The sequence below is a fragment of the Euprymna scolopes genome, chromosome 31, assembly GCF_053919585.1.
Source record: "Euprymna scolopes isolate OS-2025 chromosome 31, ASM5391958v1, whole genome shotgun sequence".
NCBI classification, from domain to species: domain Eukaryota; kingdom Metazoa; phylum Mollusca; class Cephalopoda; order Sepiida; family Sepiolidae; genus Euprymna; species Euprymna scolopes.
In genome coordinates, this window is record NC_136512.1 from 87,771,905 (window position 1) to 87,793,003 (window position 21,099).

The 21,099-nt window shown below is 33.8% G+C and overlaps 1 protein-coding gene across 2 annotated transcripts in view; it reads right to left on the minus strand.

The window, feature by feature from the left end:
- LOC145255839 (uncharacterized) overlaps window positions 1-20,805 on the minus strand; it is a 47,413-nt gene extending 26,608 nt beyond the window's left edge. Inside the window, exon 1 of one of the 2 annotated variants that reach the window (XM_080114571.1) lies at window positions 20,414-20,805. Coding sequence is in view for 1 of the 2 variants with exons in the window: in XM_080114570.1 (XP_079970696.1) it covers window positions 18,641-18,707 (67 nt within the window). In the remaining variant the exon portion in view is untranslated. Of the gene's footprint in view, window positions 1-18,640; window positions 19,523-20,413 lie in introns of those variants that run through there. The other variant, XM_080114570.1, reaches the window with a different exon arrangement.
- Between the last annotated feature and the right edge of the window lie 294 nt (window positions 20,806-21,099).

Here is a 21,099-nt window from a genome sequence, read left to right on the forward strand (position 1 = left end):
TGCCTTCACCACGGCTTACGGGAGCCCTCTCCACCCCAGCACACACATATATACACAAACACACACGGTGCTAGTTGGCCGTTGACCCAGAAAAAGGGTTCATTCGCCCTTTGAAAAGTCTTGTTTTTAATCCTTCAGGGAGACTAGCCGCCCTTGTCACCATACGTCTGGTGGGAGAACCAGTTTAGTCGCCGGTGACACGACCATAAGGCAGGTAGTACTGGGTTACATGGTACCCGTAGCATATGACATGACCTGACTAAGATATTTGTTATAGTGGGTTTAATATATGTGGACAAAATGTGGGATTAGATTCTCTAGAAGAAATTAATTAAGAGAAGAAAAAAAGATGTCTGAGTGAAAAAAGGTTGAGAAGCCTGTTGTAGTTAAAAGTACAGAACTGACAAATGAATCAAAACAGAATTAATTTTGATTAATATTATTAGCGATTGAAAAACAACAAAGTAGAAATTGGCATAGAGTCGGGGGGGGGGGGGCTCCTGTACATTGCTCCCATGGTGAGGTCTGGCAGGGAAATTCACGGTACATAAAAATAAGTGTGGACGTGATACAATGTCGAAATACATCAGCGATAGTTGAAAGTTATTTTTTTATATTTCGAGACTTCATTTGAAATCAAAATTGCAGAACAAAGATTTTTTCCATGGCAGGTGCTCGTCTGAACTCCAATCTCTGGTCCCCCCTCGCCAATCTTTCACGAAAAACACCCGTCTAGCTGAATCCACTGTGAAAAATTTCCCCCACTCTATATCTGTGCCTAAATCAAAACGCGGATTCCATGAACAAAGCTTCTTTCTTAGAACTGCACGCCTGTGGAACTCTGTTCCGTCTGCCTGCTTCCCACCGGACTACAACTTGGATGTGTTCAAGTCCAATGTTAACAAATTCCTAATGAATCGCCCCCTTAAGTAAACACTTCATCAAATCTCCACACTAACGTAATAATCTCTCTCTCTCTCTCGCTCTCTCTCTCTCTCTCTCTCTCTCTCTCTCTCTCTCTCTCTCTCTCTCTCTCTCTCTCTCTCTCTCTCTCTCCAAATAAATAAACACTCCCCGGAATTGTCAACACATCCTGTTGATTGGCAAAAGGTTAATGGCCGAAAGAAGGTAGGTGGGGGAATAATGTATGGGATGGAGATAAGTTTTTTTTTTGTTTCCTTCCTGTATCCCCCTCCGTCTCCTGCCTAAAATTCCAATAAACCACTTCCTGTAGATTAAGAATATTGTTTTATGTCAAATTTGTCTTTGTTTAAAAAAAAACAAAAAACAATGGCGACGAAATGTGTTAATGAAACGATAACAACTTTCCCGCTAAAAGAATGAATTATTTATTCACGACTATTTACCTGACGTTGCCTGGGAGTTTGTTTTTTTTTTTTGTTTGTTTGTTTGTTTTGTTTTGTTTGTTTGTTACTTTTGTTTCGCTTTATATATATATATAGTTTTTTTATTTTTAAATTTCATTAAGAAAAATATATTTTTTTAAAACAAAAATTTATAATTTGAACAAAGAATACAATATTCAACGTAATTTCCTTACTCCATGGATTTTCGATGTAGGCTTACCTCCTCGTCGGAAAGCCATTAGCAAAATATTAAGTCTGGCTTGATATAGTTTTGCTATTCAACACATGCATAGAAAATATATTAAAGATTAAATCTTCACAAGATTCAATAACTTGTGATCTAATTCATCTCATTATTCTGATATATATTAGAAAAAATATTTTGGAAAATTAAAATTTTCAAAAAAAAGAAATAACTAAAAAAAGACAAGGATTACAAATAAACTTGAAAGAACTTATTCCGTGGAGTTTCGAAAAATGTAATTCTTATCAGAGGAAAGAGGTTTGTCAAAATATACAAGAAATTTTGCAGGTTAATGCATTAAAAGAAACTACAAATATGAAATTAATCATATTTGCATCAAAAAGTTTTTACTAGTTAGTGAAACTTCATGATGATTGTGAAAGCAGGAACAAAAAAAAAAAGAAGTATAAAAGATATTAAAATTCAAACATGGCGTAACAAAAACAAAAATAAAAAAACAATTGCAACTTCTCTTCCGATTTTCGGATTTTGTAATCATGCCCATTATAACAGACGAAATTGCAAGTGACACAAACAGGAGCGAATTCTCGCGGCTGGAGATTTTGAATGCACTTCCATCCTGGCTTGTCCAATCAGAAGCCAGCTCTGTTACGTGACCAAGTTTATAAAAAGGCTAACCCGGCAACACACTTTCTTCATAGATTGTGGACGGACAACAACTCCACGTGGAACAGACAATCCCCCCCCCCCAACTTATTTCTTGGGACTCAATAGAACTTACCCGGCCTTCAGACTCGGGGTTCGACTAAGACTTAAATACAAACATGGCTATCGCCACACACGGATTTCAATGCGACACACACACACACACACACACACACACACACACACACACACACAAACGCTCTTTTTCATCCTACAGTGCTGTCTCTAATCTTTCGTGGCGCACGTTTCTACTACAGTGTAACCCGGATATAAGATATTCGAATATAAGAAACCCTGATATAAGAGAGCTGCGAAGCCCTGTCCAGACGTTTCTTATATCCGGGTTACACTGTACTAACTTTAAAGAGACAAATAATACGTCATGTCTACAGGCCATAACTTTAACAAATGTATCGAGACACAGGAATGGGTATGTTTGATCTGGCATAATGATGATTCATTAAAATTGTGGGGTTTGCGTACGCGCCTGGTCCACAAAGTATGGAAATAAAAAATTTAAAAATTTAAAAAAAACGTTTACAAGTGTTTTTGATATAGATGTACATAATAATACTTTGATAAGTATGCTTTAACTTAAATAGGGATGGTATAATAAAATTGTGGGGTCTGCATTCGCGCCTGGCCTCTAAAGAAGTGTAATATGCACAAAATTTAATAAAGACTTTTCATATCTATCTGTGTAAGTATACTTTGATAGTTATGTTTCAGTTTGAAGAAATATGGTATAATAAAATTATGGGGTGTTCGTTCGCGCCTGACCTCTATAGAATGGAAATATGTCACAAAGTTTAACAATGTTTTTTTAATATAGATCCACAGAATATTGTGATAAGTGTTTCAGTGTGAACAGGTATGGCATAATAAATTATGGGGTTTATCTATTTTATTTTTACTTTCATCATATTTTGTTTTGGTTTTGATACCCCCAAATTCGAAGCTATCTCTTTACAACCCTACCTTTTCATAACCTATCATACTTTCATAAATCAGAGTCCATTTTCTGTAGGCTGTATTTGAACCCAGTCAATGACGGGTACTTTTGCTAGTATATATATATATATATATATATATATATATATATATATATATATATATATATACACACACATACATATATATAGACACACGCATACATATATACACACATATATACACACACATATACACATGCATTCACATATATACACATACATATACACATATAAACACACACATACATATATACACACACATACACATATATACCTATATATACACACATACATACACACACATATACGTACATATCTACACACACATATATATATATATATATACACACACACCCACATACATATATATACACACACATGCATATTTATATATGCACACACACACATGGATATTTATACATGCACACACACATGCATATATATTTGATTTCCTTATTCAAAAAATATCTACTTGATCAATTTATGTGATTTTTGGAATGTGGCATCTTCCTTCCGTAAAAAGTGTATACATCAAAGATTTTTCTATATTTTTGTTTCTAAACAAGTGTACTTTTAAATAAGCACCTAAATACATCCTATCTCGTAAAATGAAAATAGATATACAAGAAAAAAATCGGGGTGCTAGTGTAGTTTAGCACAACAAAAAAAAATTATTTACTTTTATCTTAGATCTTTAGGGACTGCAAAAATTCACCACAGATTTGCCCCACCCCCACCTACCTATATGTAACATGATGTAGCAGTATCAGAATTTTTTGTGAAAATAGCGAATAATTCCACCCCATCTTTCCAAGCTTATAACTCCTCGAAAAATGCAATTCAAGCCCTAATTTTTTTTTTCAATTAAAGGAGCAAGGACCAAGATTTCATTAAAAAAAAAAAAAAAAAAAAAAAAAACGTGTTTTTTTTTTAAAAAGGTTTTAAACTTCGGACTTTACAGGTAAAATTCGACGAGAACACGATGTCCGTTTTTTTTTTAAATTTGAATATATTATGTATTGACCTTTTCTCTTCAATTTGTGAGTAAATAATTATGTACTTATCCGAGTCGAAATTAATTATTATTAGACATTTACAAAATTGGAGGCGTGAATTATTCGACCCCCTGTCTTTCCAAGCTTATAACTCCTCGAAAAATGTAATTCAAGCCCTAATTTTTTTTTTCAATTAAAGGAGCAAGGACCAAGGTTTCATTAAAAAAAAAAAAAAGAAAAAAGAAAAAACAAATAACGTGGTTTAAAAAAAGGTTTTAAACTTCAAACTTTACAGGTAAAATTCTACAAGAACACGATGTCCGTTTTTTTTTAAATTTGAATATATTATGTATTGACCTTTTCTCTTCAATTTGTGAGTAAATAATTATGTACTTATCCGGGACTAAATTAAGTATTTTCTTTGTAATAGACACTTGGGGGGGGGGGGGGCGTGAATAAAAAAAAAAACGTTTGTCTAAAATATTATATTCGGTTTATTGGAAAGAACATAAAATTTCACATTGACCCTGAAAATATCGTAAAAATAGAATCAATAGAAAAATTTTGATAGATTTTTAAAATTTAAAAATTTAAAAATATTGAGTTTAAAAATTGAAAAATATTGAGTTCGGAAAATTCATTACTGTTTAAAAAAAAAATAAAAATATTTTTATTACTTTTAAAACAACTGTAATAGTTTATTTTGGAAGTATAATCCATAAAGAAAATAAATAACCCACTTTTAACAGAGAAATTACGAGATTTTTATATTGTATTCGCAGTTTCGTGTTAGGGGTGTCAAAAATTCCTACAAAAATTCTGATAGTGCTATAACTTTTGTACCATTTAAAAGAAGAGCAAAACAAACCAGTAATAATTTAAAAAAAAAATTTTTTCATCAAACGAAAATAATGAAATTGCGAGACGAAAATCTTGTTTACATAATTGGCGGTTTAAAATAACGTTCCCATGTAGTAAAAATTCCGAACGTGAAAACATACCCGTGTTTAATAAATCTAGCAAAAATAAACTAAATGGTCAGATTTTCGTGAAATTTTCGATACTAATACATTTTAGAATTAAATTACATATAAAATGCAGTTTCCGTAAAATATATAAGGAAATATTTTTTTAGTGCGTGTCCCCCACCCCATATTTATTTTTTTCAAAATTCGAACAAAATATATTTAAATCTATCGAAATTTCTATTTATTATGAAACATAAGAGCTCAAATAAGTAAAAAATATTTATTTTTTTAAAGTTTAAATACACATATTGAACAAAACTTACCTTGAAGTTGCAATTAAAAAATTGATGTAAATTTAATATTATTATGTTTTTTTTTTAATAGCGTTTTTTTTTCTAATTAATATATATTATAATCAGTTGAATTGCCAAGAAAAAGTAACTTCTTAAAAATTAACTGATTTTTAAAAGATTAAAACAATTAAAATTCCATTATTTAAAAATGTCCTCTACAACATAGATTTTTAATTAATTGTGTGAAAAAAAATTTTTAAATATAAAGTTATAATATAAACATGGCTCTTGCCAGTTATTTTATGGCCAGATTAAAACCGATTCAAAATTAATATTGCGTTAAAATCCAATTTTTGTACATGCACTGCGATATTCTTGTATGTCTTGTTTTATGAAATAAAATACGGAAGCCGAGACTGAACCAAATGAACTGGTTGATTGGAAAACATTCATTTCCGCAGTTGCGTTCGCCGTTCTAAAACTTCACAGCTTAACTCGATTATTTTGTTAGGATTTACTAAAAAGTAACCAAATTATCTATTAAAAGTAAGTTGTTAAATTATTTTTATAATTTTTTTTCTTGTGTATTACGTTTAATTTTAAAGTTTAAACTTTTTTCCAATTCTAGATACTTAAAGAACTCAACTTTTTTATTTAACGTTTTTTTTTTTAATTTTAATAATAATGAAGTGGTTGGAGGCACCAAAGTGATAAAAGTGAAAATTATTCCCAAGTAGCATTCGGGGGGGGGGGATGCTCTTTCGTATAAATAATTTAAATCGTTCCAAAGTATTGAAAACTTAAACAGATAAGATGTGTAGTGAACTAACAAAGTATTTTATTGTCACTTCTGCTCTTCCGTATATGCCAAAAAAAGTCACGTAACATTTTTATTATTGTGTTATATTTTCTACCCCAACTGAAAAAAAAAACAGATTTTACTTAATTATTTCTAACGATAATGAGGAATCTTTTTTTACATTTCGGTAATTTAATCTTTTACTAAACTATTTGAATGTAAAATAAATTCCTATTAAATTAAATTACAGTAGTAAATCATAGTTTTAAAAAAAATCGTTCGTCATGGCTCGCATCAAGCACATCAATTGATGACGTCACCAGATCATGTATACATTTTGAAAAAGTTCACATAAAAATGGTAGTCCCTGTTCGGAACTAAGGAATGAAAGTTTGTGGAGCATTTTCAAACATGAAACAAAAAGAATAGATAAAAGTGAATGAAAAAAATATTAATTCATAAAACATTTATTGAATTAAATAAACATTTTGAACTTAATTTTTTAATAAATAAAAAGTTATTTTTAAATGTTTTTTTTTTTTTTTTTGAAAACGAACATTTTTTTTGTTTTGTTCTTTTTGTTGTTTTTTTTTTGTTTGTTTTGTTTTTTGTTTTTTGTTTTTTTGCTTGTTTGTTTGCTGTTTTTTATTTCAATTAATTAATCGTTATAAATGAAAACATTTATTTGAAAATGTGCATGTTTGTTTTGTTTTTTGTTGTTTTTCTTTTTTTTTAAACGAACAGTTTCTTTTAAATAAATTAAAACAGCCAAATGCGGTGGTGGGAGGGGGAGATAAACTAGCACGTGACCAACTAGAATCGTCACTAGTAAGCTAACCATTGTCCATTTCCGCGCTGAGTAGGTTTCCTACCTAAAAAAAAAAAAGAAAAGGAAAAATAAACTTTAAATAGCGCTAAACAATCCCACGCCGATATGAGCTGATCGTGTTTTTCCGAACTGTTCATCAGAATTGGGAACGGTTACTTGAAGACCTCATCTTAAGTGGTCTTCAAGATTTATTTCCTCGTACGTTCACATTTTTCGGTTCCCATACGCGGTTCTTCCTTTTGTTTGAGGCTGATAACGTACAGAAACATTCCTGTTCTAAAACAATGGCCGTCAACATTTCGTTTCCAAAGCTGCTGTTCCCAACATGTTATGCAACGCAGTTCCAAATCAACTGTTTCCAATATGTTATTGCCAACGTGTGGTTTTAAACATGTTTTTATCATCGTCATCACCATAATTAGACTGAGAAAAGAAAATGCTGATATTCTATGGTCATTTGTTATAATCCGTCTATCAGCATAAACTCGGAAATAACAAGTCAGACACAAAATGTGACAACAACAACAGTAATAATAATAATAATAATAATAATAATAATAATAATAATAATAACATACAGAGTGAAACGATAAAGTTGTCCCCCCCCCCAAAGAAAACAACACTACAGCTTTATTTTAAAACTTTTATTGAAAAAAATCAATTCAGGTAACTTGATTATGTAGTAGAGCTGACATCTATTCAATGTAGCCGCCTTCAGCCTCAATCACCGTCTCGATACAGGTCCATAACTGGGAGCATGCCTTTTCCACATGTGCCAGCAGGAGCTCGGCAAATACTCGGCAGTTGGCGGTGATTGCTGGATTTGATGTTGTGGGAGGTCATGTTGGTGATGTTCTCGACGTATGACCAAACGAAGTAATCCAGCGGGTTTAAGTTATTCGTGGCAATCTAAAGATAGTTCTGCTTATTGTATACCTGGTCCTGGCAGAAGTTTTTTTTTTTTTTTTCTTTGTCTGAAAAGAACCAGAGTATGTTTGGTTCTTGGAATGCTTCAGTTTGTTAAGCAATCTGGCGGACTTGATTAACCTGAGGTTCTTTTCAATCAAGTTCTAGCTTGTCTGTCGCCTGTAGGATGTACGAGCCTTTTTCAAGCCTCACACAAAAACACACATTCACATTTCAAGCTATGTCATATACATACGCGCACACAAACATACGCGCCCACGTCCACACACACGTACATTTATTCACGTTCGCGTACATACACTCACATTCACGTGTATATACACACGCGCTAACGCACACCTATGTACTCACACACGCGCACACGAACGCACACATGGACGACGTCACTTCCGCTTTCTAAGGAAATATACACATGCGCAAATGACCACCGGAAACAAGTATAAAACAAAGAGAAACAACCGGCTTCTTCCTTTTCGAGACTAGCCTCCTAGGTGAATGGTCGGCGCGCTAGCCGCCGCTGTTTCGGCGCGCGCACACGCGTACCTCACGCCCACTTACTACTATGTATGGGGCACGAGCTAACAGACCGTATCTTTTTATTTTTTTTTTTTACACAGTGATCACCACTTATCAAGGCCCGGAAGCCACTCAGGGATAAGGGTTATTGCAAGTACATTACGTTAGTGTGGAGATTTGATGAAGTGTTTACTTAAGGGGGCGGTTCATTAGGAATTTGTTAACATTGGACTTGAAGACATCCAAGTTGTAGTCCGGTGGGAAGCAGGCAGACGGAACAGAGTTCCACAGGCGTGCAGTTCTAAGAAAGAAGCTTTGTTCATGGAATCCGCGTTTTGATTTAGGCACAGATAAAGAGTGGGGGAAATTTTTCACAGTGGATTCAGCTAGACGGGTGTTTTTCGTGAAAGATTGTACACATTCACACTCTTTCTCTTTCTATCTACTACTGGTGCCTGAGAAAGTCTTCTACAAGGACTTACACTTGAAGTCCTTCTTCACACATGCAATCACAGTTGTGTGTGAAACGCCTAAATCCCTGGCAATCTGCCGAATAGGCCGCTGGGGAGTTTCATCAATGATTACCTGGACCTTTTCAATGAACTCCTTGGTCTGACTCTTCCTGGTGGTGTATTCGGATTTGGTCTTCCACTCCACCACCTCTGAAGGGTTGTCAAATGCATTGAGTTGTGCCCTCAAGCGTTGACCCGTCCGGATTTGCATTTTGAAGGTGCTGGCAATGGTCCTGTTATTATAACTTGAATTGGTAGAGAGTACGAGTTGTACGCTTGTTGAATATTGTCACTGTCAGACATGATAGAAGGCTCCTATCGCTCGAGATTTGTACATAACTTACCAACTAGTAGATGATCTGCTACAAAAACGAAAACCTATGGTCGCATTGGTCAGTGTGTGACCAAAATCGCATAACGGAAATATTTCTCCAAGAGGGAAAATAAGTCTTTATTCATGAGTACTACATCAGCAGCAGCTGCAAAACTCATGATGCAGCAGCAACAGCAGCAGTTTAACATCCTTTTTACATGCTGGCATGTGTTGGACGACTTCAAGAAATAATAAATCGATTTCCAAAGTAACCTATCTCTGTCCAGGTCTTTATTCATCTTTTCTCCTTCAGGTTGATTTTATCATTTCTCCTCCCACGTTTACCTTGACCTTCACCTATGAACTTAACTCACTATCTCAACTATTCTATATCTACTAAAAAACTCCCATCCACTCTTTCAACGTGACCATACCAACAAAGTTTCCTGTCCTGCACACATCTTCCTATACTTGCTTGATTTGGCCTTCTTTCAAGGTCATCAAATTTAAGCCTATTACTCACATTACACATTGTATCATTTACTCTTAAACTAATTAACTTATTATAATGTGAGGGGTCCAAATGTGGGCTATATGTAGTTTAGTTTTGTGTAAAGAGGGTAAAAAGATGAAAACCCTTTGTAGAAATTCTGATATTTGTGACCGTTTAACAATGGGTGTTAGACATCATAGATACAGCATAATCACGTTGATACACCAGTTCTCATCGGATCAAAGTTAAGCAACGTTGAGCCTGGCTGGTACCAGATGGGTGACCATTTGGGAATTCTAAACACTGTATGTGCACTCCGCTTATCTCGGCATTGTTTCCAGTCTTCCCGAACCTCCACTTGCCACTAGTATTAAACACTAGTATTTAACAAAGCCGACTCAGGGGAGGTAGGGTTAGAGATTGAACAACTCTTGCCACATAAAATTCCACGCGCAGGCATCCTTTACAGTCGGTATCCATAGTCTGTCAAAACTGAAGGAAACTATTATTAGACATCAATCTATATAATACTAGACTACCCGTGACCCGTTGGGTCAGTATTTTATATTAGCTATGGAATTCATGTATGAGCGTGACACTTGTGACGTAAAGAAAATAGTTGGGGTTTTTTTTGGCATAACAGAAACATTTCTATGAAAGTATATTAAAATGAAAAAAGAATATAGATAGATTTCTATGAGTCGTTCTGTTTATTATAATTGATTATTTTTGAAAAAAAAAAATTACGGTTACTGAATTATAAGTGGTTGGCCATACTTATAGGTACATGTGCACTGAACAGATACCATAATACTTATTATAATTAAATTCAAATTTTGATATATCTGCTTTTTTTTTTTTACATATTTCATTTCTATATTACGTTTAAGTTATTTTAAACCCTACTCTTCCCATGTTAAATAATAATTTCGAAATAATAGCGTTAATATTTCAGCGTCCCAATTGTTCTTTTGTTTTTTTGTTTATTTTAAACCCACTCTTCCCATGTTAAATAATAATTTCGAAATAATCACGTTAATATTTCAGCGTCCCAATTGTTCTTTTGTTTTTTTGTTTATTTTAAACCCTACTCTTCCCATGTTAAATAATAATTTCGAAATAATAACGTTAATATTTCAGCGTCCCAATTGTTCTTTTGTTTTTTTTTGTTTTTTTTCGCGTTTAAATTGTCCAAATAAACAATTGTTAATACTGACTGCTTTTTTTTTTTAACATCGTTCATTTCTGTATTACGTTTAAGTTATTTTAAACCCCACTCTTTCCATGTTAAATAATAATTTCGAAACAATAATATTAATATTTCAGTGCGCAGGTCATGCGCGCGTGCGCAACCGGATGTCGTAAACCAGAAAGTGGGTTACATACATCGTTACAAGATCATTTGAGTTTTATAGTTATATAGATTCTGCTGGTTTTGTTATTTAGTTAGTCCGTACGTTACACTTAGAAAAAGATCCAAGTGCAAGAGAGATCCAGACAATTGCACTTAGGGGAAGAACACTGATACTTAAAAAGAGCTTTCGGTTGGTATATGGCCCAGAGGTTTATTTTGGTTGGTTTATAGATGGAGAAGGGGTGAAGGAAATGAGGCCATATAGGTCACAACAAAGAATACATTTAATTGACAACGTTTGAAGTATGTAGAATCTGACTCCATGCAATTAAGGACAGACGAATATTGAAGGTTGAGAACCGGTTTTATTTATTAATGACAGTTTTAATTAGAAGAGGTAAAGTGTTCGTAGGATGTTTGTAGGTGTGTATGCATTGATAAGGAAAGAACTTTTGTAGGCTTGTATAATTTAACAAAGAATGAATGTTCGTAAGCGTACTTATCTTTTCGGACGATGGGGGTGGTAAGTGGGTGGCCGGTCGTGCTACTGTCGGTGATATGTGTCCTGGCTTTTAACTTGAGAGCGGTGACTTCTTTCTTCAACAGCTAGCAGCACGGCATCTTCGCCTCCTATGTTTTTCTCCTTTTTTTCTTTTCTCTAAAATGCCTCGTTTTATAGGGGCACATTGGCTCCCACTGACTGTGATATTTTAGGCCTTAATTCTCGGCGCGGAGCTCTGCCATTGGTTGATAATTCTTTTGTGGTTATCTTATTTTTCTTTTTTCAAACGGAAACGATGCGTGGAGCCATGTGCAAAAGACGATTTTTCATTTTGTCTCTTATGCTGGATACGTTAGCATCCGGTTCGCTGCTAATTTTCATCATGTTCCCACAGGTATCACTAAAAGTAGGGGAATGTTCACAGCTGGTCTGGTTGCCCCATACCCAGCATTATTATCTTAAAAGAAAATGAAAAAAAAATTTTTTGAGGTCATCCATAACGAGCAGGTGGTTAATTCTTGTGCCCATGTCTTGTTATCGGCAGTCTCAGGTTGTAGGTATCCAGCCTTTTTTAGTGGCACACTAACTTCCCCATATCACTATGTCGGGTTAGAGGTTTAAAAGCTCTGTTTTCTACATATGTAGCTGTAGTAATCACATAGTTGGAGTGGATGGTATATGACTTATTTGCAACAGTTTTTTTTTTTCTGGTATCGATTTCCAAGGCTTTCTATTACAGTGGATACCTCCAGCTATGGTTAGTTTGTTGTTTTACAACACATCAACTAGTGAAGGGACGATTCCAAGGGTTTGTATTACTGTACACATAGATTCGAAAAATTTGTCAAAAAACAAATATATAACAAATAAATGTTATCAAAGGCAAGATAAGTTACTTTTCTACCAAACTGGATATAATTTTCGTGTTTTTATTCAATTTAACATGTTTATTCAGCTCGAAAAACATGCAGTGTTTACTGATGTATTGGAAAATTCAAGATGGCGGCCGACTCTCTCGTTAACACGGTAAGTTCAGGAAAAGGTGTTATAAATAATAAACTAGACAAAATACTATTAAAAACCACCGAATATATGTCAAGTTATGTCACGGTAACATATATTGAGCGAATTTCTAACAGTATTTTGTCTAGTTTATTATTTATTACACCTTTTTCCAAACTTACCGTGTTAAAGAGAGAATCGGCCGCCATTTTGAATTTTCCAATACATCGCTAAACACTGCATGTTTTTCGAGCTGAATAAACACGTTACATTGAATAAAAACAAAAAAAAAATATCCAGTTTGGCAGAAAAGTAACTTATCTTGCCTTTGATAACATTTATTTGTTATATATTTGTTTTTTGACAACTTTTTCGAATCTATGTGTACAGTAATACAAACCCCGATTCCAATATTTTTCCCGATTCAGATACAATTACTGATTCCGATTCTTTATAAATCTCTAATTATTTAACTATAGTGTTGTTATTTTTGCCAGATTTCCGTAAAAAACGCATGTTAAATATGCAGATATTTTCCTAGACGTAAATTTACACTTGTGGAGGATTATGTATCGATTTTAGTTTTACTGGTATTTTTAAATCAATAAATATTTGTTATTTTATCATCATTACCAGCAATGAAAGATCTTGCTTAAAAAAAAAAAATCAAATAAAAAAAAAGACAATTAAAAGAATCGTTTTGGCATCGGAAAATAGGCACCAATTTTTTCGATTCCGATACCGATTCCGATAACCCCAAATCTTTCAATTTTTCTGATTCCCAATTCCGATTAATCGTCCCAACACTGATATCAACCCTTTTCGGTTATTTAAATGCAAAATTCTTTTTTCTTTCAAATTAAGTTATGTGAGGTATTTTCACTCATTTGTTGAATTCAGTTTGTTTGTTTGTTTCTTATTTGTTATTACTTGTATGTATTAATGTTTTTAATTATTACTTGTATATATTATCGACAAGATACACCTGAAGAAGGTCGGAGGTCACATCGACCGAAACGTTGTGAAAACCACGCTCAAGATAAAAGCAGTAGTCCGATGAATAATAATACAAGTATTTTTTTTAGGTTTCACTTTTTTGTTTCACCCCCCACCCACCCACACACGTTTTTTTTATTTATTTTACTTCAGTCGAAGTTCTGAGAAATCAATGGACACCTTCTTGAGGGCTAACACTTGATCTCATATTTTAACTTTTTTGATTTTCATTTTTGAAGAGTTCCATTCGAGGGAGGTGGAGAGCTTCTTTCCTTTAATAATTACAAGAAACCTTTCAACCACTGATAGCCATGGCTAATGATACATTACCTGAAAGTACTTCATCCCAAATCCTCAGCTTAATGTTCACAGGCAACATGAATTGGAACAATTACATCTAGGGTATTGCCAAGGCTGCTGCAAAGAAGGTCGGCGCCCTCTACCCTACTAGAAAGTTATTTATGCTTGAGAGTATCCTGTATCGCTACAAGGCCAATATTTGTCAAATTTGGGCTGGTGCATCTGCTACTAGTCTCTCACTCTGATACAGGGTGAAAAAAAAAAAAAAAATGGCCAACCTAATAGGTCCCGTACTGTCAATCAAACTAACCTCTGCCTCATCAACGAAATGTTGCATCCCTATATGTATTTTAAAAGTATTTTAATGTAAGATAATCCGTTGAACTCCAAACCCTTGTACGCTCTCGACGTAAATACATCCAATTAACAATCAGCAAAGTCCCACCCTTCCACTGCAGAGATCTTCAGATGCCGGAAAGTCTTTTATTCAAATAGTTTTTTTGTTCTTTTTCCTCCAACTGCTAGACTTTGGATGTCCCTCTCGGGTTCCTGCTTCTCCGACTGTACTGACATGCAGAAGTTCAAGTGTAATGTGAACAGACATCTTGCTGCTCAACTCCCTACGTAATATTCCCGTAAATTTGGTCTCAAATAGTATCCTCTTTTACACCCAAGTGATACTGTGCTTTGTTTATGGGTAAAATAAAATTTTAAAAGAAAATTTTTTAATGGAAATGTTCTTTGTTTGGGGTAAAAATTCAATACGAAAATAAATCGAAAAACAATCACGAAATTTTCTCTTTAAATTGACGTAATCGTTTGCAAATAAACTTACGAAAATTCTTTGTTTGAAGAAAAAGATAAAGAAATGGAAAAAGAGGAAAGAAGAAAAAAAGATGAAATTATTTTTTTTTCATTTAATTTGTTTTTTTGTTTTTTTTGTTTTTTTTTTACTTTCTTTACTACCTCAAAACTCACCTTTAAAAGGACGGATTGAATAAGTGTTCATGTATGCTGAAAACGAATATCGCATTTAAATTTGGTGCAGACAAGTAGTTTTCTGGATATTACAAGAGGCTATGTTTTTCCCAACTGAAAAGTACTAATACACATGCGGCGCATACGAAACACCTCCCTCCTCCCCGTATTAAGAATGGCGAACGCTACTGACATTGGAAAAATATCTTAATATCCAGAAAACTACTAGTCTGCGTCAAATTTGAATGCGATATTCGATTTCAGCACATTTGAAACCCTACAGAAATCGTCATTTTAAAAAGTGGGTGTTAAGGTGGAAAGACAGTAAAAAAATACATGTAATTCAATAAATGTTGTGCGGTAATTAATGCTTTCTATGTAAAATTATGTATTTGTTTTGATTTTACGAAAACTTTCGCAAAGTTCCGTAAATTTCGTGATTATCTCCCCCCTTACCTCGAATTGAACTCGTCCAAAATCGAAAAACAAAACAAAGCTAAAATGCGCAGGTGCCGAATTTTCTTTACAGAATTTATTAAAATAAAAGGTACTTGTACAGTTTAGTCAAGACATTAAAAAATGAAAATATCGAAAAATGTTTAAATTGTATGTATCCGTTATGGAACGAAGTTCTCCGGAAAAAAATTTCACTTAATTTCATCAAGTAGTTTTTTTTTTGTTTTTTTTTTTGTTTTTTTTTTACAGCGAAAAAACAATGTGTTATGATACCGAGCAAAATGTTCGATTTTTAGGAAGAACAGCTAGTATTAAAGATGGGGAGGAGTGTCAGTTATCTCCCTTTGTCATTTCTAAAATTCAAACCAATTCTTTTTCTCAAGATGGCTGCCTTCAACGCGCTCTCATAAAACGTCTTTTTCCGCTGCAAAAAAAAAAAGGTACTTATACAGTTTAGTGACGACATTAAAAAATGGAAATATTGAAAAAAAAATTTATTGTACGTAACTGTTATAGACTGAAGTTCTCCGAAAAAAAATTTCACTTCATTTGATCAAGTAGTTTTTTTTTTTTTTTTTTACAGCGAAAAACAATAATTTATCACGACGACGTCAACGTGGCCATTTTGGAAATGTACCTAGCAGAATACCTCCATTTTAGGCCAAATTTCGCAATCTAGCCTTTTTTTTTTTTCGCCATATTGAGATGCGCACAATACATCTGCAATTTTTTACATTTTTTTTTTTAAATCTGCAATTTTCTTGCGTTTTTTTTTTTTTTTTAAATAAGAATACTATTGAATATGCAAAGAAATTGAAGAATGCAAAGAATTGAAGAATTTTTATACGAGATTATTTTCGAAACATTCGCAGTTGGACACGCATGGATAACTTCGAAACTTCGTTTATTTACTTCTGTTACAAATTAAAAAAAAAAAACAAAAAAAAACACCCCAAAAATGTCATCTGTCTTCGCAAAAAAAAAAAAAATCTCATTCTGGTGGGGAAAAAAAGGGCTAGATTGGCCTAAAATGGAGGTATTCTGCTATGTACGACAGTTACCTGCCCTTGGGGAATTCCTGGGCCTGCAATAATATTTCCAAAATGGCCACGTTGACGTAGCCGTGATAAATCATTGTTTTTCGCTGTAAAAAAAAAAAACTACTTGATCAAATGAAGTGAAATTTTTTTTCGGAGAACTTCAGTCTATAACAGTTACGTACAATAAAAATTTTTTTCATTATTTCCATTTTTTAATGTCGTCACTAAACTGTATAAGTACCAAAAAGAAACTACTTGATGAAATTAAGTGAACTTTCTTTTTTTTTTTTTTTTGAGAACTTCGTTCCATAACGGATACATACAATTTAAACTTTTTTCGATATTTTCATTTTTTAATGTCTTGACTAAACTGTAGAAGTACCAAATAAAAACACGCAAAGTAAAGCAATACTAATTATGCTTTTTTTTAACTTATTTGTAGACAATATTTTTAGTTACAATTTATATAATTGCATGCGTTCTGATTTGCCTCCACCACGAGGGCAGAGTTAGACACAAGGCCAAGTTTTAAAAAACGAGAAAATCCACCAACTCTCAAAAAAGGAGCACTCTGGATTGGTATAGAAAAATAGGGTTTGTATTACTATACGCATATATTCGATAAAGTTGTCAAAAAAACAAAAAACAAATATATAATAAATAAATGTTATCAAAGTTACTTTTCTACTTAACTGGATAATTTTTTAGTGTTTTTATTTAATGTAACATGTTTATTCAGCTCGAAACACATACAGTGTTTATCGATGTATTGGAAAATGTAAAATTGCGCCCGACTCTCTCTTGAACACGTTCAGTTTGTGAAAATGAGTTAAAAATAAGAAGCTATCCAAAATACTGTTAGAACCCCACCGAAATCACGGTAACATATTGAGCGAGTTTCTAGCAGTATTTTGTCTAGTTTTTTTTTATTTTTAACTCATTTTCCCAAACTTACCGTGTTCAAGAGAGTCGGGTGCTATTTCAAATTTTCCAATACATCGGTAAACACTATGTTTTTCGAGCTGATGCTACATTAAATAAAAACACTAAAAAGTATCCAGTTAGGTAGAAAATTGATAACATTTGTTATATATTTGTTTTATTTTTTTGTTTTTTTGTTTTTTGTTTTTTTACAACTTTTTCGAATCTATGTGTATAGTAATACAAACCCAAAAAATAAATATTGATTCAGTCTAGAAGGATTTCTCCTTCAGCGTCCGAGGACAGAGAAGACAAACTGAACAAAATAATGTCACTAAACAGGGTTTGCGTTTGGTATGAGAAAAATAAGTCATTAAAAACGTTTATCTTATCTTAAAAATTATTCCATAGGGAGTCATTTAGAGTAAAAAGTTAATTTATTTGACCCATCGAAACTCGAGAAATGCACGATTAAAATGAGCAAACATCCAATGGGTAAAAAAAAAAAATCAACATGGCTGCCACTTGCCATTTCTCCCCCCCCCTCCTATCATGTCTGTACTGTTTATTATGAAGAATTAACAATAACGTTTTCTAAACTCATTTCTTATAAACAGAGACAACGTAAAAAAATTTATTTTACTCAACTTGGTACTAGTGCACTTATTGGTCCCTGCTGAAATAATAACGTTGTTATTTAGAAAGCCATTCTTAACATGGGGAAGGGGAGGGTGTTTTGTACCTATACTGTACTTTAACCTTACAATTTCATAAAAACAGATATCATAAAACTTTAATGAAACTTGAAAATACTATTTAAAAAATAGCGCGGATCAATAAGTACACTAGCACCCTCAACTTATATAAGCGCCAAATACGTCATAATGGGGGAGTAATGTTGACACCTCCGAGGAAGTACTACTGCTCAGTGCTCAGATTCCTCTCCTGCTCTGATGGAAAAAAAAAAAAAAAAAAAAAAAAAAAACATGCCAGTCCGTCTAAATTAAAATCGGTTGCTATCTTGTTCTTAACATAAGAATCCCAGGTTGCTCGAATGACGTGCCTAAATATCACATGAATTGAGAATCAGCAGGAGCAGTTGTCGTACATTTGTCTTGCCTTAATTAGTCGTACATAATTAGTAAAACTGATAGAAAATACAAAAGCGACCACTTACCTCTCGGGACAAGCAAGAATGCAATGGCCGGTATCAATGCAAGCCACCAACTGGACATCTTCCGCATTTCAGACGCCTTTTTGATATTAATGAAGCTTAGATGGATAGATCTATATCTACATATATAGGTCGATCTAAAACTTGGATTTAAAAAAAAAAATTACATAGAATCTTTTTTCTAGAAAATCATATAACTTTACAGAGCCATGCGGGAACAACAAAAAAAATAAACGACCTCCTCGTCGAACCAGAGTAAAAACGATAATGACGGGTTCCGAGAGAGTTTAAGTGGGTCTTGGTGTTAGAAGGTGTGGCGACTCGGTGAGGACGGCGATTGGTCGAGCTCTGCAGGAGTCCAACTATCAAAGTGACCGCTACAGAGGGAAACAATGGATCGCAATACACTCATAGGACAACTGGCTCCGGGCATGTCTAAAGAAAATCATAAACAGCTGTATGGCACAGTTAAGGGAGAGGGGGGGGGGAGTCTGACTTTGTTAAGGACAGAAAATGTTTTCCGCTACAATGTGCTCTTTATTTTGTGGTGTTGTTTTGGGGATGAAACTATTATTCTGTGTGTGTGTGGAGGGGGATGGGGGGTAACAATAAATTGAAAAAAAAAACGATGTACTAAGCGGTTCAATCAGATCAACTGCTTTTATTTTTTTTATGTGTCACCCAAGGACAGGGGTTAAATGAGTGCCATGTGAACGGTTAGACAACACCGTAACGATTGGTAAAGATGGCTGAAACGGGCCAGAATTTGATTGTTTCAGAAGGTGGCTCAGCAAGAATTTGTTTACATTGGACTTGAAAACGACCATGTTGTAATCAACTGAGAAGCAGCGCCACAGTATCGTGTTCCCCAGACAAACAATTCTTGGAAAGAAACTTTGCACGTGGAAGTTTTGTTTAGTTTTAGGTTGAGAGAGAGAGAGAGAGAGAGAGAGAGAGAGAGAGAGAGAGAGAGGGGGACTTTTTAACAGTAGCTGTAGCTAGAGAGTTGTAAATACTTTACAAGGGGTGATAGATTGAAGCTCAGCCGAGCATCTGCCACGGAAAAAAGGGTACAATAGAAAAAGACTGGCAGTGTCTCTTCTGTGAGAAAGCGGTAGGAGGAGGAGAAAGGTGCATCGTCCACTAGATATTGCTAGTCTCAGTCTTTTCTACAAATACTATTATGGCATGTGTTCCTGTTCCTCAGAATTGTCTGCTCTATTACCTGCCTCCTTTGTACCAGCTCGTTTGATTCCTTGGTCTAGAGCAGCAGTAGGTGGATCAGAATTTTTGTAGGAATTTTTGACACCCTAACACGAAACTGCGAATAAAATATAAAAAACTCGTAATTTCTCTTTTAAAATGGGTTGTTTATTTTCTTTATGGATTATACTTCCAAAATAAACTATTAAAGTTGTTTTAAAAGTAATAGAAATATTTTTTTTATTTTTTTAAAAAACAGTAATGAATTTTACGAACTCAATATTTTTCAATTTTTAAACTTTAAAAATCTATCAAAATTTTTCTATTGATTCTATTTTTACGATATTTTCAGGGTCAATGTGAAATTTTATGCTCTTTCCAATAAACCGAATATAATATTTTAGACAAACGTTTTTTTTAATTTACGCCCCCTCCCCATTTTCAAGTGTCTATTAAAAAGTAAATAATTAATTTATTCACCAAAGTTTTATATATCACAAATTGAAGAGAAAAGGTCAATAAATAATATATTCAAATTTAAAACAAAAAAAGTAGTGTTTTTTAGAAATTTACCTGTAAAGTTCAAAGTTTAAAACCTTTTTTAACCACGTTGTTTGTTTTTTCTTTTGTTTTGTTTTTTTAATGAAACCTTGGTCCTTGCTCCTTTAATTGAAAAAAAAAATTAGGGTTTGAATTACATTTTTCGAGGAGTTATAGGCTTGGAAAGATGGGGTGGAATTATTCACTGACACACCTAGAGCAGCACTCAGCAGTCATCAAAATTCTTTTTTTTTACTGCGAACCGGATAACTGAAAAAATGACGAATGAGGGCCGCATAATCATTCTATTCAATACTTGCACGTCAGAACGGAAGCTCTGGTGGGGGGGGGGCGAAAATCTAAGTTTAGCATTCCGTATTAATCATGGATGATGCACGTACAATGAACAAAAACAAAATCAAAATGTTTATTTACTAAAATGTTATCAAATAAAGTGACAACATCCTGTCTTGATCGAGTACAAAATAGACTTCGTGGCTTAGTGGAGGATGCCCTTTTCTCTTCCCTGCAACCTCTCTCCCACAGAAGAGACGTAGCGAGTCTGTCTTTGTTTTATCGTTATTTCCATGGCAAGTGCTCGTCTGAGCTCCAATCTCTGGTCCCCCCCCTCGCCAATCTTTCACGAAAAACACCCGTCTAGCTAAAACCACTGTCAATAATTTTCCCCACTCTTTATCTGTGCCTAAATCAAAGCATGG